Below are 27388 nucleotides of genomic sequence, written 5' to 3' on the forward strand. Positions count from 1 at the left end.
TGCTCCTCGTCCAGAACAGCATCAACACTTTAAAGTTCACTGTAATCCTCCTGAGTCCTCTTTGATTGACATCCAGTTTTTTCAAAACTGATTATCATTGAACCATTCAAAACGCTTCCTCGAAATATGAACTCCCCCGACTATTAGTGAGAAATGAAATGAAAAATATGGACAATCTAGAAATACACATTTTGGCATAAAAATCTATTATTGGAAATCTTTCCCGATTGGCAATACTTCCCTGAATCACCTCACACCTGATAATTGAGGTTCCTGCAATATATTCTTCCACTTACCCTGGACAGTGACTCAATCAAAGGTCATTATTGCGTGCTTACAGGATGATGAAGTGACAGGTGAAGTTTGCAGGAGTTTGGGTTAATTCATTCAATCATATTTATTGAGCGCTGACTGTGTGCAAAGCACTGTACTAAGCACTTGGGTTTACAGCTAAATAGATATGGACAATGGACGCGATTCCACCTTGGATTTGGAGAGGAGTATGGTATGAAATATTTTTCACATGAATTCTGTCTTGGACACTAACCATGACACAAAACAGCAGGGCAGACAGACAGTTCCTGCGCTGAAACCCTTAATCCAATTTGAGAAGGGGGCACTAGGGTCCCAGAGAAGCACATGCCAAGGTTCAGAATCACGCTACCTTGAGAAGCTGCTAGATGCTGCTCGCTGTCCAGGGCAACACCGATCTACTGCATCACAAAAACTCCCTGGTTGAGAGCGGAGCTATTGTGCCCTTCCACTAAGACTCAGGGCAGCGTGTTAGCAAGAGTGAAATAAAAGTGCTCAGCTGCAAAAGAAAAAAATGAGTCGCCTGAACAAACTTTTATTCTTATCCCTCCTTTGGCTTGCGGGCCCCTCCCTGGTTGTAAGCACTATTGCATACCATAGAAGCAGCGTGGCTCAGTGGAAAAGAGCCCGGGCTTTGGAGTCAGAGGTCATGGGTTCAAATCCCAGCTCTGCCAATGGTCAGCTGTGTGACTTTGGGCACCTCACTTAACTTCTCTGTGCCTCAGTTACCACATCTGTAAAATGGGGATTAAGACTGTGAGTCCCCTGTGGGACAACCTGATCACCTTGTAACCTCCCCAGCACTTAGAACAGTGCTTTACACATACTAAGTGTTTAATAAATGCCATCATTATTATTATTATTTATTTAGGTACTGAGAAATGAGTAATGGTAGATCTCATCCTGACATCTTCGATGCAGTCAGATGCAACTGGAAAGGTACCCGTAGAATTTGAAGGGGTGGACATGGGTGTAAAGTCTCCGGTCCAATGGGCCTTTTGGAAATGTTAGTCTCCTCTCCTTCTCAATGACCAGTGGGCAGCAGCCCCAGCTCTAAATGGGCTTCTCTGCCAGGAGTTCGGGGCCTGACAGCCAGCCCCTTTAGCCTATATAACTCGATTGCTTTTCTCAAAGCACCCAACATGACGAGCACAACTCAGCTCTTGCCCCTGAGAGTTCAAATTATTACAAATCCCAAATTAATTAGGTTATTGTACTTTTGCAATTTATTAAATTTGTCATTCTTATTCTTAGAATTAATACACCGTGTTTTGGCCCAAATTAAAATATCAGAGTGACCTACCTAATCAACAACTTTGGCAACCTTGGGATACAGCTGCCCGCTGTTACTTAAATAACTTGAAAAAAAGAGTAAATATGGTTATTCATGGACAGTGGGCCTAGAAATCTTAACCTTAGGTACATACAGCTCCCACCCATCCCTTGCACAGTGAAGCCTCAGACTAAAATCCTGGCACTCCATAACTACAGCAACCTGACGTTACCTGGACTTTGTGACCATCCAGACGTAGGGAGGACCAACTCTCTCCTAGAGATCTACCCGCTTCTTTCAGGGTGATCTGAGCGGATAAGCTCTGTGCCCCCTTTGCCAGGTCTCCCTGTGCCTCCAGGTCATCCCTCCAATGTGTTCTAATCTCCTCATTACCTAATTAGAATCCCCTCAAGTATATTTCATTTCCAACATTAAAAAACAAAAACCAAAAACCACCACAAGCCAACTTCCGCATCCTTGTCCAGCTGCAGCAATGGGGCAAGAGTGCCTAGAAGCAAGTGGTATTACTAAATTCACTTCCAGAGCCCGAACACTTGGGCACATTGCATAGGAAGACTATCACAGAGACCCATCACCGCTGAAAACACTGCCTGAATCCCTTCCTAAAAGAATCAAATGCCAGTTTCTCACTGTGGGGAGGTCTGGCTTTGACAGTACGTCTCCTTGTGAACGGCGTCTCTAATCCAGAGGTATTTTGCTCTATTAGAGGCATGGACTTTACACCTTCTGTATAGGCCTCTTAATGTGACCCATCACCCAGGAAAAGACTATGCTCAATGGATCCACTTCCTGTAGGGTCCAAAGGTAGTCTTTTGTGGAATCTAAATTCAGATACCATATACGGTGAGGGAGGGTCTCATAAATTGTAGCATGGTCCCTCGGGCTTAGGGATGACAGAGACCTGTCATTTCGGCCCCAGCCCCTGGAGCTCAGAAGAAGGGCCGCTTGGATTCACAAGCTGGTCTCCTCACACACTCTGACGGGAATGTTGTAATGCCGGTCATCCTCAGCTATCAGAGTCACCATGGGCCAGCCCTGCTGGGGCTCTGTCGGATACAGGGTGATGAATTCTTCGGTGTTGTACTTGGACAGCCGATACACTTGGATGGTGTGGCACACAGCATAGGCCAGAAGAAACATTTCAACCTAAAATAACAAGAGACCAAGTCAGTTTGAGGCGTAAAACCTAGTCAACATGAAGGTCATGCCATTTTAAAGCATTATTTCACTGCTATTCGAGGAGAGATAGGTCTCTCTCCTTGCCCAGACATGAAGACTTCCCACAGAGGAAATGGCATAGTGATTTCTGGTTCTTTAAAACAGTCCGAAAATGGCCTTGGGAGAAAAATGTATTAAATATTTTGAATTATGCATTTTTCCAGGTACTGAGCACGGAAAGTGTACTGAGTTCAGCTGAGACTCTGAACAATGTTCCTTTCTCTAAAACTCCATTAATTCTCCTATACACACATTAAATTCTAAAGCTTAAATATAAAAGACCACGATGCCATTACACACTAAGGACTACCTTTCTACTTTGTGCAACAAAGGAAAGAGAGAAACTAATGATTTTCAAAAAGCACAGGCAGCTGAGAAGTTTAAACAAGGCCTTTCACCTTTTTTTAAAAATGGTATTTGTTAAGTGCTTACTATGTACCAGGTACTATACTAAGCACTGAGGCAGACACAGGCTACATCACGTTGAATACAGTCCACGTCCCAAGTGGGGCTCACAGTTTTATTCCCCATTTTACAGATGAGATAACTGAGAAGTTAAGTGACTCGCCCAAACTCACACAGGAGATAAGTGGCAGAGTTGGGATTAAAACCCAGGTCCCATCTGACTCCAAGGCCCTACTCTAACCACTATGCCATGCTGCTTCTTTGTCTTACTCCCTGTTAAGACAAAGATATCAAGCCAGGACAGAATGACCCCGTAACAAACCTCTCCAGTGACCCAGCTTACTTGCTCAAGGCCACCAGTGCGCCCAACTTGATTCAAATGATTCCTCAGCAACTGACCGGGATCACTGGATGTGTCTCGAGCAAACAGAAGCACAGAGAAAAATGGTACTTCCTTTCCATTTTCTTTATGATCATAAAGTTCGATAGCTGTGTTCAGCATCAAAAATTTCACAGCTTCATAGAGGCTGTATTCTTCCTCCTCATTTCCAAACAGCTCATCACAAGCGGCTTGCTTGTCTTCCGTGATTTTCATTTCAGCCAGACTGGCCCACTGTAAGAAACAGAATTTCCCCACTCATAAAAAAGTAAAAATAAAATAAGCCTTTACCAGAAGGAATCTCTCAGACAATTTTCTTAATAGTCAGGGGAAGGGTACAGTGATCAAGAATACATAACACTGAAATTCAAAAACCTCAGTTCACTTTTAGTAATAGGTGGAAACAAGAATGTACAGTGGGGATAAAAACAAAGTGAACAGAACTCCTAAACAGACTCTGGGAAAGCAGGAAGTGGAGAACCACAAGATGAGAATGCTGCTTCATCTCTCCCCTTTCCCTTCTGAACAATTCTTAGTGAGACTGGAAATTGAGAACATTCTCTAATGGAGGCAACTTGCATACACATAAAGGAAAGGAAATAGTGGTGAGGGTGGGGGAAACAAACAAGACCTAGAAGCCATACATGAGGGTGAGACACTGAACGTCGACAATCTTAGGCAGGAATGCTTCCCAAAGCTTAAAGACCTGAATAATGGTTGAACTGGGGAGGATGAGAAGGAGCAATGCTAGGCTCTGCTGAACTGGGAATCAATCAACCAATCAATCAATCGTATTTATTGAGCGCTTACTGTGTGCAGAGCACTGTACTTAGCGCTTGGGAAGTACAAGTTGGCAACATATAGAGACAGTCCCTATCCAACAGTGGGCTCACAGTCTAGAAGGGGGGATTAAGATGGAGGGGAGGGCAAAATCGAAAGGTAGGGGCTGAGGTGGGGGGGAGAAAGAGGGGATTAGAAGAGGGAAGGGTGCCGGAAAGAGATAGGTGTGGGCATTAGAAAGGAGCATAAAGCCCACAACACCAAAGCCCTGCTACAGAAACACTTCAGCTCAGAGCTAACCACAGGGGAAGGAGAGGGAGAGGCTTCTACAGCCAACAAACCTGTGCTACTGGTGGGGGGGGGGGGGGGAGGGGAAGGGTATGCATGTATGTGTGTGTATCAGCACATGTGCACATGCAGAGGTGAGAAAAGGGGGAGCGAGAAAATCTCCTAGAAGGTACCTATCAAATTAGCTACGGCCAGTCAGAATACAGCCTCCTTTGGATAGAAACCTAGTATTATTGACAATGTGCACATTTATGAATGTAGTCTCAAAATCGGTTGACTAGACAAGTCAAACTATGATTAAGGCGTGATCGCACGTTAGACAAGTGTTGGTTGAAAAAGAGGAAATAACTCCCGGAGGTTCAACGGCATACCAACTTCCAGCTTCGCTGAACTAAAGTATATGACTTTACTTGTCACTCCTAGCCCTCTCAGTTTGATGTCTTTTCATGTGAAATATTCTCTCAGCTCTAGCCCACAGGACAAACCTCACTTGGCTCTGAGTCTTGAAGAAGTTAAAAGACACTAAGTCGGCCAAGCCTCCTCTTCTTGGTTACTTCGACATCCTGGTTGCCTATTTCTCATTATAACAATCAGACACTCTAGCATTTAATCGATTTTTAATAACTAGACTGTAGCCTCCTTGATTACAGGGATCATGTCTACAAGCTCTGTGGTATTATACTCTCCCAAGCACTTAGTACAGTGCTCTGCACACAGTAAGCACTCAAATACCACTGATTGACTAGTTAAGAAAATAATTTAGGGAGTCCCCTCACCTCATCTGTGCCTTCAAGCACAAAGCTCAAATACAGAGATGGAAACGCTCTGAGTTCCTAGAAAATAATTCTTCTCCAATTCTCCCAGAAACCCTGTTGAATATCTTCTTCAATTTATAGGAGTGGGGATGAGAAAGCAAGTTGTTATTTTACAATTTAGAAAAACAAACATATAATTTTCCAAACCTTCCTCCTTAACAGAGCTAGGGATTCTTGAATTTTGTCACTCAGGTCCTCTCCCTTCCCAGCAAGTTTGAGGCCAAGTTCCCAATGCTTGATCCAGCTGTATCTGCTGATGAGCTTTTCTGGTAACTAGATCATAAAGAAACAAAAGTTACTATACAAGGACTGACTCTATTACCTCCAACAAAGAGACAAGAGCTTTTTCTTATTTCAATACCTGCATCAATCCATTTAATCAAATACGTTCTTCAGATTCAGCAGGCAGTACCTGAGTGTGTGTGATCATTCTGTTCTGGGGGTTAGTGCCTTTAAAATCAGACATGATGATCAGTGATGGAAAAAGCAACGTTTTAAAAACACCTCTCATGCAGTTATTAAAGCCAGATAGCCTTTGTTTGAATTCCTTAAGGTCACCTTGAAAAGTTCAATTATATCTGGCAAGGATCTAGCCATTCTCCAACCAGTAGCCTCTCTTTTGATGAGGTGATTTTATAGTGAAGCTTTTGGACCACAGTACCCACATAACTACCTGAAGTGAGACTCAGGGAGCTGCTGTGGAACAGCAGAAGTGCTAAAGATGTTATATAAAACCAGCCCCTTCTTCCTAAGGGAAAATGAAGCACAGATTGTCGGCCACAACATTACATTAAAATCAGAGAGAAAATAAACCTTGCATGTTCCAGGTGTTTTTCTCTCTCTCTCACTCACACATACACAACTTGAATTGAATATTCAATCACTCTTAACAGGAGGCATTCACAGTATCAGTTAACCTGCTATGACAATGACAATTACCATGAGAGGAATACACACCTGTGGAAGAAGCACTTAGTACAGTGCTCTGCACACAGTAAGCACTCAATAAATAGGATTGAATGAATAAAACTGCAGGCTTCATCTCTTAGCAGCGCTCTGCACGTAGTAAGCATTCAGTAGACACCACTGATTAATTAGCAGTGCCACTGTTGCAAAGTCAGTTCTGTACAATTTTTTCCTCTCATCAAGGGTGGTTGGAAATAAAAATTCAGGTAATTTTACTACCTGACATTGGAGTTCATTTAAGGCATCAGGCCAACTTTTTAGTTTTAATAAAATAATCCATTCATCTAAATGGGTGTCAACAAATTGTAGGCCCTTTAGGATGAGAATTCTTTTTCTCTGATACATATACAGATGACTTCATTTTGGAAGATGATGCTTGAAATCTTATCTGTGCATGCCAGTGGGTCAGAAAAAAAAGATAAGCATCCGACATTCCATTAGACATTACGGACACGTAAAAATATCTCCTTGCTGGTGCAAAGCGACCCAGGCGGCTTCTGCTTCTTGTTTCTGCTGATCGTTGAAAAGACTCCACTCAGAGAAAAACCTCAGTTGCTGCCTGTCCATCCATCTGTCTGGTCTGCTGGCGGTGGCCGCTGAACAGCACGCTGCATTGTTTGAAACTCTGCTTCCTTATGTCTTTAATTCACTCACCCTGCCATCACTGTGTGCACTTCCCCCCTTTCATTCGGAAGTTGCCTGGGTAGCTACCACTCTTGCTCCTTCCATGTCCTACTTAGCAGGGCTGTGCTCCTGTGAGCACTGCTCAATGCTAGTGTGCTGACTCTGTCCCAGGACCTCACTGCTGGCAGGTTGATCTGCCTTTTCATGTTGAGTACACCTCATCTGTAATGCTGGTGAAACTGCTCAAATAGCTTGAGGGAGCTGTCTGCTGAGGTGGGTACAGGCCTCACCCCCATGCAGAAAGTTGGACTCCACTGAAGGGTTATCCTTTGGTTGGTGATGACACTGCTATTCATGAGATTATATCCTCATGATTAAGTGATACTTAGAGAGAATCTCTTGTGCACTTGCTTATTTTACCCACTTCTGATTGACTTCTGACCCCTTGCCATTTCAGGTGAACACTGCTTTAACACCCATGGTTAAGAGGGGAAAGGTAAGCCCTATAACCAGTAAGACGTGCTTGTATCAAATGGACCCACACAGTCCCTCACCCAAGGGCAAGCATCTGAGATGGCTGCTAGGGAGAGTGAGAGCAATCTGTGATCAAAGAAAAGTAGATCTCTGGGACTGCCATAGGTGCCGACTGCTGCCATTTGTAAGTCACCTCTGTGATTGCACAATGGTTTAACAAAGGTCAGCAATAAGATTTTCACTTCCTTAACGAAACAGTAGAGTTTCACGAAGCTTTGACAGTATGAAACTTAGGCATCTTAGGATTGCTCAGATCTTGAAAGCCATGCTGGTCTTTCTCATTCTAATGTCTGTGTTGTTTCTTCCTCCTGTGCACTGTTGGAATGCACAACAACAAATATAAACATATGCAATCTTTTTGAAGACTATGGAGCTGAAAAGAAACTGGTACAGCAACTAGAGTCCTCCAACCACCACTTCTCATAGGACCCTCAGGCATGTGATGCATATGCTTCAAAGTTTTAAGAAAAAATTCAGACTGGCCTGAAGTTTTCATTAATTAAGCATGCCTCATGAGTAACTGCAAATAAACAGTGTATAATTTAAGGCTGAGCAGAGCTTACTATTTGCAGGGTCTGAAGGATTTGTTGTGGTAAATTCTGACATGGTGGGGTAAAGGAAATTTGACATAATTTAGGTGCAGACAGTGCCTACTGGCTAATGAGACAATCATGAAATTAGAAGGTGTTCTAAATTTAGTGTGGTGCTATAGCTACAAGCAGAATAATGTTGCTATTGATAAAGTATAATTAAGTATTTTTGAAAACTACCAAATGGGCTAGTACTATAATTTTAAATGTGAGTATGATGAAAAAGAGCAACTACGAGAGCTATAAGTAACCAATGAAATCAGGGCACAATATGCTGCTTGACAAACTTTAAAATAAAGTTACGCAGAGGTTTACGAGTATTCTTGTCCCCCTGAGGAAAACTATTTCAAAGTCAGATGCAGAAAAGATAAATATGCAGATCTAGAAGAGACTCTGAAATAATGTGGGATTTAAAATAAATTACCACTTTGACTACTAAAGAAGCAGCAAGGCCTAGTGGAAAAAGTCTGGCCCTGGGAAAAGGAGGACCTGGATTATAATCCTGATTCCATCACTTGCTTGTTGTGTGACCTTGTCTTTGCTTCAGTTTTCTCATCTTTGAAATAGGAACTAAATATCTGCATTCCCTCCTACTGAGACTGTGAGCCCCACAAGGAAAAGGGATGGTATCTGACCTGATTATCTTGTATCTACCTCAAGATTTAGGACACTGCGTGGCATTGAATAAGCACTTAAAAATTACCACAATTATTATTATTATTGGAATGGTTCCATATGCCCTGATGAGAGGTACTAATTCATTGCACCCTGGCCTCAGTTTAGAATGGGGTGATTCTAAATGCCTGCCAAATAACCTGTTGAGATTCATATCTCAGTAATAGATCATTACAATGTGGGTTAAATCCTGTATTGTTTTATGTAAATACCAAATTAATCTAAGAAATAATTTTAAACATAATAAAAGGACTGATTTTGAAGAACAGTACAGACAGGAACGTTCCGTCAATACAAAGCTCTTCTCATGATTTCACTGGATTAATGCTTCAAGCATTAAACATTATTCAAAACTGAAAATTATCTGTTTTAACTCTTTTGGTACTTTAGACAGTGATTCACATTTTATGGGTGCTTAAATTCTTGTTGAGGATGACATTATCTTTCTAGTGCCAAAAAGTCACTACTCTAGTAGCAACTGAACAATCATACAAAGATTCAGAGTAAGGAGGACTAAATAAATGGTGGGAATATAAGGAAACCAACCAAAACTCCCAAGAAAACCAAATTACATTGGATCCGCATGCCAGTAATGTGTGTCTCGTAGCGAGAGCCTGAAAGAATCGTTACCTGGATCTTAGTCTCAGGTTTCAATAACTAAATCTGTGTTGTCTGGTGATGCTCTTTTTACCTAGCATGGGTGATACCTCGGTCCTGGTTTGCAATGTTATCTAATTCAAGGCTACCAAGAGATTTGGGAATTTTGTTTTTTACCCTTTCAAAAAAAAAATGCCTTATTTCATGGGTTCTGAGTATCCGCATCCAAACGTATAATCTCACTACTGACAGAAAGGCAGAAACTTCCTCAGGAAGGCAGCTGTTTATCACCCTACGCATTGAGACAATTCAACTCCAATTCTTACCCTAGTGCTGGTCTAGGCATTATTTTTCCAAGATCCTGGCCAGATGCAGGGCATACCATGGAATTTTGGTGTGCTCTTACAGGACAGTACTCTCAATCAATCATATTTATTGAGCGCTTACTGTGTGCAGAGCACTGTACTAAGTGCTTGGGAAATACAAGTTGGCAACATATAGAGACAGTCCCTACCCAACAGTGGGCTCACAGTCTAAAAGAAGTGTCTCAGAAGTGGACAGCCAAGGACCCCGAGAACACATACACTTCTGAGGAAATCTCGGAGGGGAGGAAAGGGCAGGCTATGATCAGGTCTGTCACCTTGGGTGAAAAGTGAAAGGGTCCTTTAACAAACTGCAGAAGGTGCACATATAACTCAGATGCTCAAGTAAATGGCACCCCTTTATTCTCCTGGGAAACAGATTATGTAACAGCACCACAGCCTTGTAAAACTGAAGGAAGTACGGATTATAAAATCATATTCAAAATCTCATGTTGTGGTTTTTTGGGAAGAATGAATCGTACCTTCACTATATCTTGATCCTGAAGCCAGGTCGGGAGCTCAGTGGCTTGGCTCATTGCCTGGAACAGAGTTGCCCTGAGGGCACAGTAGTTGTCTCCCCGCACTCTCCTTATAGAGGTAAATTTCTTAGAAACTTCTTCGTAGCCCTGTTGCAATTAGAAATAAGCCGAAATGATGATTGTCATGTCCACGCATCTTAGAAAAAGCTGAACAAGCTTTATTCAGGGTGAATAAATGAGTCCTGATCTCCGAGCCGGTGGCTGTTCAAATTATCGAGTTTGACAAAGAAGAATTTGGCCCAAAAGTCACCTTGGGAAATATAAATAACAGGTAATGTGGAAAAAAAATAGACCTCAGGATTATGGAAACATCAGAACAGTTTGCCAGCACAAAGACTTAAGACATACCAAGACATACAAATACAGATGATGAATCTCAAAAATCAATTTGCTGGCAGCTGATGAATTCCCTAAATTTACCACCGGCTTGTGTAAAGGAGAAATGTCAGATGAGTTCATCCAGTTCAGCATCCCATTCCCTACTGGAGTCATGGGGGCTTGAAGGAACAGTGTGAGGGTTACTCTCCTTCAGCTAATATCCCTAACTGCTACATCCCTAAGAAAAGCAGCAGTTCAAAGTGCTATGTGGAAAAATTTACTAGAAAATAAGGTTAATGGTTCAAGTCATTTGCAGAAGAAGGTCTTAGCCTCTCAGAGGAATGAAAACGATGGTGACAGAGTAAAACTCCTTCTAAATCCCAGTAGAAATTCAGGGTCCACAAGTCTCCCACTATAGTTTAACTTAGTCCTTTCCCATTCAGCCAGTCAAGCCTACTAGTCGTTGTCACTCACCTCCAGCACTTTGCTACACTGGTTCCCTCAGACAACATATATATATATATAAATATATACGTACACAGGGCTTGGCACACAGTAAGCATTTAACAAATACCATAATTTTTCGAGACTGTGAGCGTGTTATTGGGTAGGGACTGTCTCTATATGTTGCCAATTTGTACTTCCCAAGTGCTTAGTACAGTGCTCTGCATACAGTAAGTGCTCAATAAATCCGATTGAATGAATGAATGATGATTAAATTTTTGTCTGTCCCTGTTCTTAGAACAGTGCTTGACACATGGCAAGTGCTTAACAAATAATACTAATACTATTAATAATAATAATAATAACCAGGGCACATCTTGGCCTGATCCCATCCCCAAAAAGCATAAATTTGACCCATTGTACAATAAGGGTGGTTCTTTACAGTGCTCTTCTTCTAGCTCCCTTTCACTATTGTGTTACTGAATTTTAATATTAGATAACAGCAGATCTCAGAACTCTAGATTGCTATTCATTCAATCACTTTTTTGAGCACTTACTGTGTGCACAGTACTGTAGTAAGCACTTGGGAAGTACAAGTCAGCAACATTTATTGTTAGCAACTCAGTACCAGAGAGAATGTGAAAGAACACTTTGAAAATTAAGTATTAAAACACGTTCATAATTTTACTATCAAGTTTAAAGTATTTCATTAGTATATACTTACATTGCTATTTGATCAAACTCAACTGTGGTTTTATCAGTTTTTTAATATATTAATATTTTTTGGTTAATTTGGCATATCAAGCAGTAATTCATTTTTCATTATTTTTATGCAATCTAAATTTTAAGCAAAAGGATATTAGACTCTAATTTCTGTGGAATCAATTAAGAGTGCAAACTGTGGAGTCCCAATAAATCTATTCATTATAAGGCTTCCACTGAGTAACTACAGTTTTCCAAGGCTATGGAAAACACACTGTCATTTCAAGCCCACTATTTCTCTCCCAAATATAGCAGGTTTGAGCAATAAAAGGCAGGTTCAATCTGCTTCGGGATTAACAAAACTGCTCAACACCTGCATATGCAAGAATTAAGGGATGGGGAATTAGATAGATGGGAGACACAAATGCCCTACCTACATATCCAGCTGTTCTAGGCCGAAAATCAGACCAGTACACAACCCAGGAAGTTAAGCTCAGAGCAGAAACACACACCCTGACACAGAAACTCAGGCCCATAATACTGTGATCAAACTGAATTAAAACACATTTGTGCATATCAGGGGGTTCATCAATTCAAGCTGCACTCCCACTGGATCCCATCTAGTCCAAATTAGAGATGGTTTAATGTATTTACCAAGCATTTCTGGCTACCTTTAGAGTTTTATTTTTAAAACTTATTTCATGAGGTCCAAGCTGAATAAAGGGGAAATGTTTCAAGGGTGCATTAGGCTATTTGCCAAAGAATTGAAGGGAAAAACTTTAATGCAACATACAACACTGTACTAGTGACAGGAACTGCAAGAGAACCAATTCTGTTAGGGATTCTGAAATTGCCCCTAATCCTGAAGACACTCTCTAACTTTGAGCTTTCTGTTGTGGATACTCCACTGAAACTATCAACTTGCAGTGATACAATGAATGTAGGACAGTCCAATATAAATGATTGAGAACTTGAAAATATGAAATGCAGAGTCCCCGTGAATAACCAAGATGGCATATATATGCATGTGTATAATTGTCATACCTTTTTCATACATTTTGCCTTTTGTGTATTTCCTCTCCACTCTTTTTTACAATAGTCCATGATATCCATTTCTGGTGCCACACTTAATTTGTGTTCTAATAAAGATGGATCACATACAAAACATAAAATGATATTAGAGGAAGCACAAAACAGCAACAAAACAGTTTGTAACACATGACAATACACTCTTTCAACATGATGGTGGGATTTTCCTATTCTAACTGAAGAGACTGTGACATAACAGTCAAGGAGTGGGGTGAGAATGATTTCTGCAAGTGTTTTCTGATTTCTGACAAAAGTGAACCGCTGCTGAAAACACTAAATTAAGGTTGAAGCACATGTTAAAGATTTATATATTATACTTTAAGCAACACTGTTCTTGTATCAGCTTCTAAATTCTCATCAGAAAACATCGCAAAGTTGTTTATGTTGATGTTAGGACATGGGAAAAATTTCCCCACAATGAGTCAGTGCTTTGCTTCTTCACCTTAGGTTGAATTCATTTCTCAGCACAGTTTCTTTTTCTCTGTGTCATTTTTTTTTTTAAATGAGCCCAGGACAGAGCTGGTAGGAAATCAGAGCTGCGGGCTGTGGCTTTCTGCTTATCCAGGAGCTGCACGTGGTTTGGTATGAGCCTTATTGTGGAGGGCCAGAGAGCAGAATGAGAAGAGACACTCGTTCCTAATTAGAATGGCAGCTGCCTTAACTTATTAAATATAAATTAATTCAAGAACTGATTTTTCATAACTGCTAGAATATACATACACATCTTGTATCAACCCCAGAACTCGGTACAGTGGTACGGTGCCTGGCACAGTAAGCACTTAACAAACAAGTCACTTAACTTCTCTGGGCCTCAGTTACCTCATCTGCAAAATGGGGATTAAGACTGTGAGCCCCACGTGGGACAACCTGATCACCTTATATACTCCCCAGCGCTTGTACAGTGCTTTGCACATAGTAAGCACTTAAATGCCATGATTATTATTATTATTAAATACCATAACCCCTGCTCCCCACCATCCCCACCCAGCAAAAAAAAAAAGTATTACAAGATTGTTCCTTTGCCTCTTTTTCAATAAAAAATATTTTTCAGAAGAGGTGAGTTTACAGTTTGCACTTATCAAAGCTGTTGGGAATTTTCTGGAGCCAGTGGCAGGAAGCAGCTAAAATCTGGTCAGGGAAGGAGTGAGGAATTTGGGGGGGGTTGTAGCTTTTTTTTGCGGGGGGCGGGAGGTATGGAATTTATTAAGTGTTTACGGTGCCAACACTTTATTGAGTCCTGGAGCTGATATAAGATAATCATTAGGGATACAGTCCCTGTCCCACATAGGGCTCACAGTCTTAATTCCCATTTTACAGAGGAAGTAACTGGGACACAGAAAAATTAAGTGACTTGCCCAAGGTCAACCCAGCAGACAAGTGGAGGAGGAAGGATCAGAACCCACTTGATTCCCAGGCCCATGCTCTCAGCACTAGGCCATGCTCCTTCTCATAATGCTGTTCCTGTATCTCAGGCCCTGTGAAGTGATCTCTAAGCATCTGGGACCATGCAGGTATAGCTCTCAGAATTCAGTGTTCATGAGAACTTTCCAAGTAGCTCAAATACTGTAAGCAGAGCTCTAGCAATAAGTGGAATTGTTCATATATGTGCAACATTAGGGTTCCAAAATAAAGACTTTAAAATGTACATACCCCATTTAAATTTTCTCAAATATGATTTATCCTACCCTTCATAAAGAGAAAGACAATACTACAGACAAATGTGCACCTTCTTCTCTATATTTTCCACTATATTACCTTTAAATGTCATGAAAAAAACTGAACATACCAGATGACTCTCGGTCGTGAATAAGTAATTCTTTTTCCTTTTCTATTTCATCTGCAGCACGATACATGTCCTCCTCACTGGAATAACATCAAAAAAGTCATTTTAAACATTTGACATTTTCCTATTTTATGAATTTCTGAAAGCACTCATTCCTTAGATACTATAAAAACATTAAAATGACCTGAATTTGTTTTAAAATGAGACACTCAAGTTTCTAAATATATATAGCTTGCTATCGTCACCTTTCTATCAAGCGAAATATTTCCCTTTGAAGTTGTCACCACTTTTTGCTTATATAGAAATAAGCACACAATAGCATACCTTCATCATTTTCTTTGCAATCTTTAATTAAGTCAACATCAATCATGCAATTTCTTTCTCCACACACATACACACACACACACACACAGCCTCTGCAAGCTGCTGTACAAATGAAAAACAAAATATTATGGTGAGATCCTGTAAAAATTGGGGATTTTATGGCTACACCTACATGAAACGGTATACAGAGCTTTAAGTAAACTATTTTAATTTTGATCTGAATATTCTAAATAAACACGGGAAGAAGGGTATCTAACAAAGCTTCATTTTCAACCACCCTCTTTGTAGCATTTACTCCACCTATAATATCACATCCATGGAAAAGGAATTTGACTGACTTTCCCCTTAACCAATAAAATCTATTGAGCATTTGTGTGCAGAACACTGCACTAAGTGCTTGTGCTCAAGGTGCATATAATCTGGTGGAGACAGGACGACACTAAAATATTTAATAGATAAGAAATAACTAACATGGTTAAGTGCTTACTATGTGCAAAGTGCTGGGGTAAATATAAGATAACAGATCAGATGCAGCCCCTGTCCAACATGGGGCTCAGTTCTATCTATTCCCACTTTGCAGATGATGCTAAGGGAGCTAATGTTGGCTAGATGGGCTAATGGAGGTTAAGTGGATCACAGTCAGAGGTATTTATTGTGCACTTACTGTGTGAAGAGCACTGTGCTAAGCATTTGGGAGAGCACAATGTAACAGAGGTGATAGACCCATCTTACAGTCTACACAGCTTATACCGCAGGCCAATGGCAAAGTTGGGACTAGAATCAGGACCTCCTGACTCGGTCCCATGCTGCTTCCCTTATCCCTTCAAGTCTCCCTTTTTAACTTTGTCTCAAGTATATCTCCCTTCACTTTTTTAAGATTAAAAAAAAAGTTTCAATCTTTAGAAACTACCTGTATGGAAAGGGGTACTTTCCATGCCCAATGACTTCAGTAAGCATGATGTCACTGCCACAGCACATGCCAGAGCCACCATAAACAGAAACCAGAAATCCACGGTACACTCAAACATCACCCAGAGGGGAAAAAAAAAAAATGACTAAGTGTTAGAATCCCTCTTACTAATTCAAAAATTCCCTTTATCTTGTACAACTTGAAAAAAAAAAGTGTATAGAAGTAAAATTCTGACTACAATTTAAGTTTTCCTAATTTTAAAAGTCTCATCCTAGAGGCGGGCACCCCAGTGCTTTGAAGGTGAAAGAGGAGAGGGGAGGGAAGAGAAGAGCCCTGTTTTTTCTGTTCCTCTGAGTTGTCATTACAGCACCAGAGCTGTGCACAGCACAATGTCTGCTGGCCAGGCCACAGCTGAAGCCACGGGGGATCCTGGAGGGCTGGAGAAGGTCAGCAGACCCTCCCACCACTCTCAGGGGATCTCAGGTCACTAGACCGTGCTCCCCAATCAATCAATCGTATTTATTGAGCGCTTACTATGTGCAGAGCACTGTACTAAGCGCTTGGGAAGTACAAATTGGCATCACATAGAGACAGTCCCTACCCAACAGTGGGCTCACAGTCTAAAAGGGGGAGACAGAGAACAGAACCAAACATACCAACAAAATAAAATAAGCAGGATAGAAATGTACAAGTAAAATAAATAAATAAATAAATAAATAGAGTAATAAATACGTACAAGCATGTATACATATATACAGGTGCTGTGGGGAAGGGAAGGAGGTAAGATGGGGGGATGGAGAGGGGGACGAGGGGGAGAGGAAAGAAGGGGCTCAGTCTGGGAAGGCCTCCTGGAGGAGGTGAGCTCTCAGCAGGGCCTTGAAGGGAGGAAGAGAGCTAGCTTGGCGGAGGGGCAGAGGGAGGGCATTCCAGGCCCGGGGGATGACGTGGGCCGGCCCGGGGGATGACGTGGATATCCCCACCCCCAGATAGCCCCCCAGGGGATTTCAGGATAGTGGAAAAGGTCAGCAGACTGCCCCCAGACAGCCCCTTGGGGGATCTCGGGATGATGGAGAAGGCGCCTGGATGGGAGGGTGTGTCAATGGAGAGTCAGCCTCGGGTGTCAGTGAGCGCCTCCGGGCTGGGACTGGTTTGTCGGGCAAACTGGTTTGGCATGCCACCTTTTGTCATGTCCCAAGAGTTGCCCACACCCAGCCTAGAATATTTCTGCTAATAAAAGCATCACTCAGCAGACATACTGCTATATACCAGAGTTGATTTTTGAAAGGAAAAACGTTAGGCACTAAAAAAAATTCTACCAGTCTTGAGTAGCGCTCATACTTCAGCACTGTGTTTAGAACACCACTGTGCTCAGAAGCTTAAGGGAGGAAAAACACCGTTCGAGGCTACTCAACACTTAAAATTCTCTCACAGACGTAAATTTCCATAAAATCTGAGGTAGTAACGGAAGCAGCGTGGCCTAGCGGAAAGAGCGGTCTAATTCCAGCTCCACCACTTGTCTGCTGGGTGGCCCTGGGCAAGTCACTTGACTTCTCTGTGCCTCAGTTACCTCATCTGCAAAATGGAGATTAAGACTGTGAGTCCTACGTGGGACACGGTCTGTGTCCAACCTGATTATCTTGTATCTACCCCAGTGCTTAATTCAGTGCCAGGCACATACTATGTGCATAACAAATTCCATTAAAAGAAAAACAAAATCAAAGAAATAGACCGAGCCCCATATGGGGCAGAGACTGTGCCCAACCTGAGCTATCTTGTATCTATCAGCACTCAGTCAGTGGCTGGCACACAATAAGCGCTTAACATTCATTCATTCATTCATTCATTCAATCGTATTTATTGAGCGCTTACTGTGTGCAGAGCACTGCACTAGGCACTTGGGAAGTACAAGTTGGCAACATATAGAGATGGTCCCTACCCAACAGTGGGCTCACAGTCTAGAAGGGGGAGACAGTCAACAAAACAAAACATATAAACCAAATAAAATAAATAGAATAAATATGTACAAGTAATTAAATAGAGTAATAAATATGTACAAACATATATATATATATATATATATATATATATATACACACACACATACAGGTGCTGTGGGGAGGGGAAGGAGGTAAGGCGGGGGGATGGGGAGGGGGAGGAGAGGGAGAGGAAGGAGGGGGCTCAGTCTGGGAAGGCCTCCTGGAGGAGGTGAGCTCTCAGTAGGGCTTTGAAGGGAGGAAGAGAGCTAGCTTGGTGGATGAGCGGAGGGAGGGCATTCCAGGCCAGGGGGAGGACGTGGGCCGGGGGTCGACGGCAGGACGGGCAAGAACGAGGCACAGTGAGGAGATTAGCGGCAGAGGAGCGGAGGGGGTGGGCTGGGCTGGAGAAGGAGAGAAGGGATTAACAAACAGGGTATTAACAAATACTATCATTACCACTGTCAAATTAGAGAGCTGGCTATGTTTAGGAGGTAACTGCAAGGAAAGCAGTACGTAGCAGAAGCGGTAGTAGTTAGGGTGAAGATGAGCAGATAAGCAGCCCATATGTAAGGGGTGAGGCAGAGTTTGTTAAAATTCTTGAACACTGACTGCTTGATTTTTCTTTGGTCCTGAATATGCATGTGCTAACATGCACAGATGACAGCGGGGCCTAATGGAATGAGTCCAGACCTGGGAATCAGGATAGCTGGGTAGGTCTGCTACTTGCCTGCTGCCTGACCTCAGGCAAGCTGCAACCTCTCTGTGCCTCAGTTTCCTTCTCGGTCAAATGGAAATAAAGTACTTGTTCTCCCTCCTCTGTGCCCAATCTGATTATCTTCTATCCAACCTAGTATTTAGCACAGAGCTTGGCAAATGGTGACTGCTTAACAGATACCATCATTATTATGGTTTCAAATATTACAGCATATGAACATTTTAAAAATTTATTTTACGTCGATTAGGCAGAAAGATAAGGGATGGCTTCCATTTCAGGGAACAAATACCTAAACCAGGAGATGCAGCATATTTTGACAGTAAACCGTAAGCTCTTTGTGGGCAGGGGTCATGCCTACTGACTGTGCTGTACTGCACTTTCCCAAGTGCTCTGCCAAACATGTGTTCAATAAATACCACTGACTGATAATTCAGGTTCTCAGAACACACTGGCCTCAACTGACTGGATATTTCAGACTGATTTGTTTCTTTACTTGAAATGTATTTGCTTTTATTTGAGGAGCAGTGTGCCCTGCTGGAAAGAGCATCGGCCTGGATTCATCTGATTGCACTGCATCTACTCCACCAGTTAGCATAGTGCTTGGCACATCGTAAATGTTAACTAAATTTTTTATTATTAGTAGTAGTATACCACTATGTCAGGAACAATATAAGAAGCAGCCTAATGGAAAGAGCACAGCTTGGGAGTCAGAGGACCTGGGTTCTAATCCCAGCTCTGCCAGTTGCCTGCTGTGTGACCTTGGGCAAATCATTTCACTTAAATCTGTGACTCAGTTTCCCCATCTGCAAAATGGGGATTCAAGGCCTGTTCTCCCTACTCTGACAGAGTTCCCCGTGGGACCGGGGGGGGACTGTGTGTGTGTGTGTGTGTGGGGGGGGGGGGGGGGGGGGGACATGACTGTGTCCAAATTACCTTTTATCTATCCCACTGCCTAAAACAGTGCTTGACACATAGTAAGCGCTTAACAAACACCATAGTAAATACTCATGTAATTCCAGCCAAAGTGAATTTTTAGGGCTCAATCATTCACAAAAGGCTGCATTTGGGAACTCATTCAACTGTATTTTTTGAGAGCTTACTGTGTGCAGAGCACTGTACTAAGCACTAAGGAGAGTACACTATAACAATGAACAGACACAATCCCTGCCCACAACGAGCTTACAGTCTAGAGGAGCTAGCTCTCAATTCACTAATCCTATCATTTCCACCTTAATACAGGGGCAGGCATTCCACAACTTCCCTCAGTGAGGAGGTTATGCTGTTTTATATGTTCAGAAAGTTTGGCATTTGCAAGTTATTCACCCAATTGCTTGAGTAATAAACAGTATTACTGAAGGTACTATAACCTACTCTAAAATACCAAGGCAAAGGGAGGAAACTCACCAATCCTTAGCACTTACTCAAATTCCATTTAAGATGTTGAACCTACATTCACTTTCAAATTAGGAGTTGACTCATGAGCATGATTTCAAAATCCATGTGGCTACTGAAGAAATTACTATACCGATTTAAAAAGTATCCCACTAATATATTGCTGACTTACCAAAGGTCTTTAATTGAGAGTGGCAGGTAGACTCTGAAGCCACCTCTAGAATCAATCGTATTTACTGAGTATTTACTGTGTGCAGAGCACTGTACTAAGCACTTGGGAGACTACAATATAATTGGTAGACACGTTTCCTGCCCACAACGAGCTTACAGTAAGAGGTATGTGTTACAGCCACCTCTGGTCCTTTGCCTTGCCCAGTCCCAGAAGGGGTGTTTAGGAAGAGTGAAATAACCAGATGGAAGCAAAGAAGAGGGTGAAGAAGCCAGCCCAGAAATAACCAAAACCTAGAATAATCCACAGTTGGCTGCAACCTAAATGCTGCCTTCCTTGTCCTATAGCTCATGGCTCTTTAACACTTCAGAGGATTTATAAGGTCTTTCCTGCAGCTTCAAATGTTTCGCCTCACAAACTCACTCACCACATGGATCATATCCCAAACCCCAAAATTCTGGGCAAGAACCCCCTTTAGGCAGGGAAACTCTCAATCCCAGACAACAGCTTGGGAGTCAGACTTTTTGCTTAACTAGCAGAGAGTGGCAAGGACTTTTTTTTAACCCAAGGAATATCAGGAAAAAGGTGCTGAAACAGTCCAACAAAGGTATTGACTGAGTGTTGTGTGCAGATCACATACTAAGCGCTTGGAAAAGTACAAGAGAATTGGTAGATATGCTCCCTGCCCACAAAGAGTTTACAGTCTAGAGGGGGAGACAGACATGAAAATAAATGATAAATCCTATTGGTCCTACCTTCATGACATCGCTAAAATCCGCCCTTTCTTCTCCATCCAAACTGCTACCATGTTAATACTATCACTCATCCTCTCCCGCCTGGATTACTGCATCAGCCTCCTTGCTGACCTCAAGCCTCCTAACTCTCCCCACTCCAATCCATACCTCACTCTGACGCCCAGATCTTTTTTCTACAAAAACATCCAGGATATGTCACCCTGCTCCTCAAAAAACTCCAGCGGTTGCCCGTCCGTCTCCGTATCGAACAAAAACTCCTCCCCATTAGCTTTAAATCAGTCCACCAACTTGGCCCCTTCTACTTCACCTCGCTTCTCTCCTTCTACAACCCAGCCCGCACACTTGGCTCATCTAATGCTAGTTTTCTCACTGTGCCTTCATCTCGCCTGTCTCGCCGTCAAGCCCTGGCCCACGTCCTGCCTCTGGCCTGGAACCGACAGACAATCCTCAAAATTCGACGGACAATTAGTCTTCCCCTCTTCAAAGCCTTACTGAGGGCACATCTCTTTCAAGAGGCCTTTCCAGACTAAGCCCCACTTTTCCTCATCTCCCACTCCCATCTGCGTCACCCTGACTTGCTCCCTTTGCTCTTTCCCCCTCCCAGCCCCACAAAACTTACGTACCTATCTGTAATTTTATTTGTTGAAGTCTGTCTCCCTGCCCCTAGACTGTAAGCTCATTGTGGGCAGGGAACATGACTGTTTATTGTTGTATTATACTCTCCCAACCACTTAGTATAGTGCTCTGCACTACGATTGAGATAATGAACAAAATTAGTGATATATACATAAGTGCTGTGGGGCTGAGGGTGGGGTGAATAAAGGATGCTTAAAGGAAAGAGCTGCAAGGCTCTGAAGGGTGTAGAGTGGTGCTCTATCGTCTGTTCATTCATTCAATCCTATTTATTAAGAGCTTACTGTGTGCAGAGCACTGTACTAAGTGCTTAAGGGGGAGGGAGTTCAAGTCCAGAGGGAGGATGTGGGCGAGGGGTAGGCAACACAGTAGTCAAGATTGAGGTACCGAGAGTAGGTTGGTGTTGGAAGAGCAAAGGGTGTAGGCGAGGTTGTAGCAGAAAACCAGTGGGGCAGGGTAAGACGGGACGAACCCAATGAGTGCTTTAAAGGTGATGGTGAGGAGTTTCAGACTGATGCGGAGGTGGATGGGCAACCACTGGAGGGTTTTGAGGAGGTGGGGAGGCATGGACTGAACGGTTCTTTTTTGAAAAATGATCCGGACAGCAGAGTGAAGTACGGACTGTAGCGGGGAGAGAAAGGAGGCAGGGAGGTCAGCGAGGAGGCAGAAGCGGACGTCAAGGCAGGACAGAATAACTCTGTGCATCTAGCTTTACTTCTATTTATTCTGACGGCTTGACACCTGTCCTCATGTTTTGTTTTGTTGTCTGTTTCCCCCTTCTAGACTGTGAGCCCGCTGTTGGGTAGGGACCATCTCTATATGTTGCCAACTTGTCCTTCCCAAGCGCTTAGTACAGTGCTCTGCACACAGTAAGCGCTCAATAAATACGATTGAATGAATGAATGAATCCGAGTGACAGCAATTTGGGTGGAGAGGAAAGGGCAGATTTTAGAAATGTGAAGGTAGAAATGACAGTACTTGGTGACACTGAACATCTCCTTTGAATAAGAGATGAGTCAAATCAATCAAACAGGACAAAGCCAGGATCATCTCCTAGCTTTACTGTATTTTCCCAAGCATTTTGTGCAGTGGTCTGCACCTTAGCGCTCAACAGATATTACTGATCGACTACTGATAAGGAGAAAATTGTAACACTACCTTCAAGTTATATAGTGCTTTGCTAAATCCAAAGACCTTTCGGATCAACTACCCTACTTTATCCTCAGAACATCCCTTTGGTGGATAATATGTGTCCTCCCCTTCCACTTCACTTCTCTATACCTGTTTCCGCATCTGTCAAGTGGGGATTAAATGCTTATTCTCTCTCCTCTCTGGACTGTGTCCAACGAGACCAGGCTCCTCATAAGCTCGCTGAGCCAATGGTTTTTTTTTCCCACTCCGCCACACTGCTTCCCAGGACAAAAGGCGACCCGTTTTACCAATCAATCCATCGTATTTGGATTTGTAAAGTCCTTAAAGGCAGGGAGTGTATCCCTTTGCTATCCTCAAGCGCTTAGTCCAGTGCTCTGCACACAGTAGGCACTCATCAAATACACTGATTGGTCACAGGTCTCTCCTCAGGACATGACAGGGCTCTGCACCCAGTAAGCGCTCAATAAATACGACTGAATGAAAGGGGATCACAAGGCTGGTAGACACGGTTTGGGATTCGGCATGGCTCAGTGGAAAGAGCCCAGGCTTGGGAGTCAGAGGTCGTGGGTTCAAATTCCGGCTCTGCCACATGTCAGCTGCATGACTTTGGGCAAGTCACTTAACTTCTCTGTGCCTCAGTTACCTCATCTGTAAAATGGGGATTAAGACAGTGAGCCCTACATGGGACAACCTGATTACCTTGTATCTACCCCAGCGCTTAGAGCAGTGCTTGGCACATAGTGAGCGCTTAAGAAACACCACCATTATTACTATTAAAATGGGGATTAAGACTGTGAGTCCCACGTGGGACAACCTGACCACCTTGTGTCCTTCCCAGCGCTTAGAACAGTGCTTTGCACGTAGTAAGCGCTTAACAAATGCCATACTCATCATTCACATACTCCGCCAGGCTGCTTAGCACAGTGCTCTGCACATAGAGAAGCAGCGTGGCTCAGGGAAAAGAGCACGGGCTTTGAAGCCAGAGGTCACGGGTTCAAATCCCGGCTCTGCCAAATACCAGCTGTGTGACTGGGCAAGTCACTTAATCAATCAATCGCATTTATTGAATGCTTACTGTGTGCAGGGCACTGTACTGAGCGCTCGGGAAGTACAAGTTGGCAACACATGGAGACGGTCCCTACCCAACAGTGGGCTCAACTTCTCCAGGCCTCAGTTACCTCATCTGTAAAATGGGGATTAAGGCGGCGAGCCCCGCGTGGGGCAACCTGATCACCTTGTAACCTCCCCGGCACTTAGAACGGTGCTTTGCACAGAGTAAGCCCTTAATAAATGCTATCATTATTATCAATCAATCGTACTTATTGAGCGCTTACTGTGTACAGAGCACTGTACTAAGCGCTTGGGAAGTACAAGCTAGCAACACATAGAGACAGTCCCTACTCAACAGTGGGCTCACAGTCTAGAAACCAAAGATACTAACAAAATAAAATAAATAGAATAGATATGTACAAGTAATCAATCAATTGTATTTATTGAGTGCTTACTCTGTGCAGAGCACTGTACTAAGCGCTTGGGAAGTACAAATTGGCAACATATAGACAGTCCCTACCCAACTCACAGTCTAAAAGGGGGAGACAGAGAACAAAACCAAACATACTAACAAAATAAAATAAATAGAATAGATATGTACAAGTAATCAATCAATCAATCGTATTTATTGAGCGCTTACTCTGTGCAGAGCACTGTACTAAGCGCTTGGGAAGTACAAATTGGCAACATCTAGAGACAGTCCCTACCCAACTCAGTCTAAAAGGGGGAGACAGAGAACAAAACCAAACATACTAACAAAATAAAATAAATAGAATAGATATGTACAAGTAATCAATCAATCAATCGTATTTATTGAGCGCTTACTCTGTGCAGAGCACTGTACTAAGCGCTTGGGAAGTACAAGTTGGCAACATCTAGAGACAGTCCCTACCCAACTCACAGTCTAAAAGGGGGAGACAGAGAACGAAACCAAACATACTAACAAAATAAAATAAATAGAATAGATATGTGCAAGTAAAATAAGTAAATAGAGCAATAAATATGTACGAACATATATACAGGTGCTGTGGGGAAGGGAAGGAGGTAAGATGGGGGGATGGAGAGGGGGACGAGGGGGAGAGGAAGGAAGGGGCTCAGTGTGGGAATAAATAGAGTAATAATGGGCGCTCAATAAACACCACTGGGGATGCTGATGCTGTGCAGCTCCCTCCCTGGCTCTGCTGACTCGGTTTCCCCAGTCGCGGCGCGGAAGGGAGCTTTTAGTCACAGTCCTTTTAGACTGGGAGCCCACTGTTGGGTAGGGACCGTCTCTAGGCGTTGCCACTTTGTCCTTCCCAAGCGCTTAGTACAGTGCTCTGCGCATAGTAAGCGCTCAATAAATACGATTGATGATGATGATGATGATGGGGGGGAGCGCGCGCGCCGGGGGGGGGGCGCGCGCCGGTGGGGGGGAGCACCCCACGCGCGCGCACGCGCGCCCCCGGGGGAGGTTGAGCCGCGGCCGTCGGGCCAGGAGGGGGCGCGCTGCGGCGGCGGCGGCGGCGGCGGCGTCGGGCGCGCGCTGGCTGGGGAAGCGAAGGGGGTTGGGTCCCACTCACTGTTCCGCGTCCAGCGGCGTGGCCGCCGAGGTCCGTGGGCCTCCGGGTCCCGCCGGGTCCCGGGCCGTCGCCGCCTGCCCCCGGCCCGGCGGAGCCCTCTCCGGCTCCAGCGCCGGGGGGTCCGGCCGTCCGGCCCCCGGCCAGCCCTCCGGCTGGGGCATAGCCCCCTGGCTCATGCGGGGCCGGGAAGATCCGGGAACCTCCCGAAGAAGACGCGGAGTCCGCGCCCCGCGGGTCGGGGTCGGGGTCGGGGGGGCCCGCCGACGTGGCCGTTGCAGCCGGGGGGCGGGAGGGAAGAGCCGGACCCCACGCCTGCAGCGCTCAGACTGAGCCCCCCGTGCGGGCCGGCCGGGCTGCCTGCCCGCGCTTCCGCTTACGTCACGTTAGCTCCGCCCCCGGCGCCTGCGCAGACGCCGCGGTCGAGCCGCCGCTTCCTACCCGCGGGCCCAGCGGGAGTGCGCATGCGCGGCGTGGCCGCCGCTTCCTACCCGCGGGCCCAGCGGGAGTGCGCACGCGCGGCGCGGCCTGTGAGGCTGAGGCCGAAAGGCGCGAGGGAAAGGCCGCGCCAGTGACAATAATAATCATAATAATAATAATGGAATTTATTAATTTCTTACTATGTCCGCTGTTCTAAGCGTTGGGGGGATACAAGGGTTTTTTTTAATCGTATTGAGCGCTTACTGTGTGCAGAGCACTGTACTAAGCGCTTGGGAAGTACAAGTTGGCAACATATAGAGACAGTCCCTACCCAACAGTGGGCTTACAGTCTAAAAGGGGGAGACAGAGAAAAAAAACCAAACATACTAACAAAATAAAATAAATAGAATAGATATGTACAAGTAAAATAAATGGAGTAACAAATATGTACAAACATATATACATGTATACAGGTGCTGTGGGGAAGGGAAGGAGGTAAGATGGGGGGATGAAGAGGGGGATGAGGGGGAGAGGAAGGAAGGGGCTCAGTCTGGGAAGGCCTCCTGGAGGAGGTGAGCTCTCAGTAGGGCCTTGAAGGGAGGAAGAGAGCGAGCTTGGCGGATGGGCAGAGGGACTGGGGGCATTCCAGGCCCGGGGTCGATGGCGGGACAGGCGAGAACGAGGTACGGTGAGGTGATTAGTGGCAGTGGAGCGGAGGGTGCGAGGTGGGCTGTAGGAGGAGAGAAGGGAGGTGAGGTAGGAGGGGGCGAGGTGATGCACAGCCTTGAAGCCCAGGGTGAGGAGTTTTTGCATGATAAATCGGAACGTGTCTGTGTACTGTACTCTCCCAAGCGCTTAGTACTGGGAAGTACTAAGCACTTAGAATTGGGAAGCAGCATGGCATAGTGGATAGAGCTATTACTACTACCTTCTTAGGTCATGCCAAACATTCACCCTTTGCACTTATGAATACACTTACCCTTAGGACTTATGTATATTTTGACATTAATCTAAACTCTCATCTATTCTTCCTTTTGTATGCTACCGGTCGTAGTGTTTTTCTCGGAAAATTTTTTGTGTTTGCTTTTCTCCATTAGACTATTAGCTCCTTGAGAGTAGGGATTGGGTCTCAACTTTTCTTGCATCTCCCAAGTGCTCAGCAGAGCTGCCTTTTAGTTTAAAGACAAGGCTGCTGACTGCATCCATGATTTTGTGTGACTGAAAGAATCTCTTGCACAATAGGAACTCGGGAAATATTCTTGATTGATGGATTGAAAGTGAAAGACCAAAAAAAAAATAAAAACCATTGGAGGGAGGGAGTGAAGGCAGACTGGCAAGATAGATGAGGAGGGTAGTTGGGAGGCAGCATGGTGCTGTGGAAGAGTGCTGGTCAGGAGGCCAGAAAATCCGGGTTCGAATCCACACCCTGTCCCCAGCCTGCTGGGTGACCATGGTCAAGTCACTTCAGTCACTTAAGCCACCGTTTCTTCCCTTACAAAATGGGAATAATAATCTCCACCCTCCTTACCTATCTCACAAGGTTGTTGTGAGGGCAACAGTGAGATAAGTGATGTGAGAGTGCTTTCCTCTAGACTTTAAGCTAGTTGTGGGCAGGAAACATG

At 44.0% G+C, this 27388-nt stretch overlaps 1 protein-coding gene across 1 annotated transcript; it reads right to left on the reverse strand.

Annotated features, from left to right (window-relative positions):
* Nucleotides 1–1515: 1515 nt before the first annotated feature.
* OTULIN (OTU deubiquitinase with linear linkage specificity) lies at nt 1516–25812 on the reverse strand. Its single transcript, XM_038770284.1, has 8 exons — nt 25727–25812; nt 25350–25661; nt 14718–14794; nt 12887–12981; nt 10322–10465; nt 5639–5764; nt 3573–3842; nt 1516–2752 (listed from the first exon to the last, which is right to left on the reverse strand). Exons 1-8 carry the CDS (start codon nt 25810–25812, stop codon nt 2558–2560), a joined length of 1305 nt encoding a protein of 434 aa, XP_038626212.1. The 3' UTR covers nt 1516–2557.
* Between the last annotated feature and the right edge of the window lie 1576 nt (nt 25813–27388).

The sequence above is a fragment of the Tachyglossus aculeatus genome, chromosome X3 (assembly GCF_015852505.1).
Source record: "Tachyglossus aculeatus isolate mTacAcu1 chromosome X3, mTacAcu1.pri, whole genome shotgun sequence".
Classification (NCBI taxonomy): domain Eukaryota; kingdom Metazoa; phylum Chordata; class Mammalia; order Monotremata; family Tachyglossidae; genus Tachyglossus; species Tachyglossus aculeatus.

What these genes read in the sequence shown, in the direction of transcription:
- OTULIN (XM_038770284.1), bottom strand. Translation starts at nt 25,812, where the DNA reads ATGCGCACTCCCGCTGGGCCCGCGGGTAGGAAGCGGCGGCTCGACCGC. An exon ending in ACGCCGCTGGACGCGGAACA is followed by an intron (nt 14,795 to 25,349) that starts GTGAGTGGGACC and finishes ATGTTATTCCAG; the next exon opens with TGAGGAGGACATGTATCGTG. An exon ending in AGGATCAAGATATAGTGAAG is followed by an intron (nt 5,765 to 10,321) that starts GTACGATTCATT and finishes TTTATGATCTAG; the next exon opens with TTACCAGAAAAGCTCATCAG.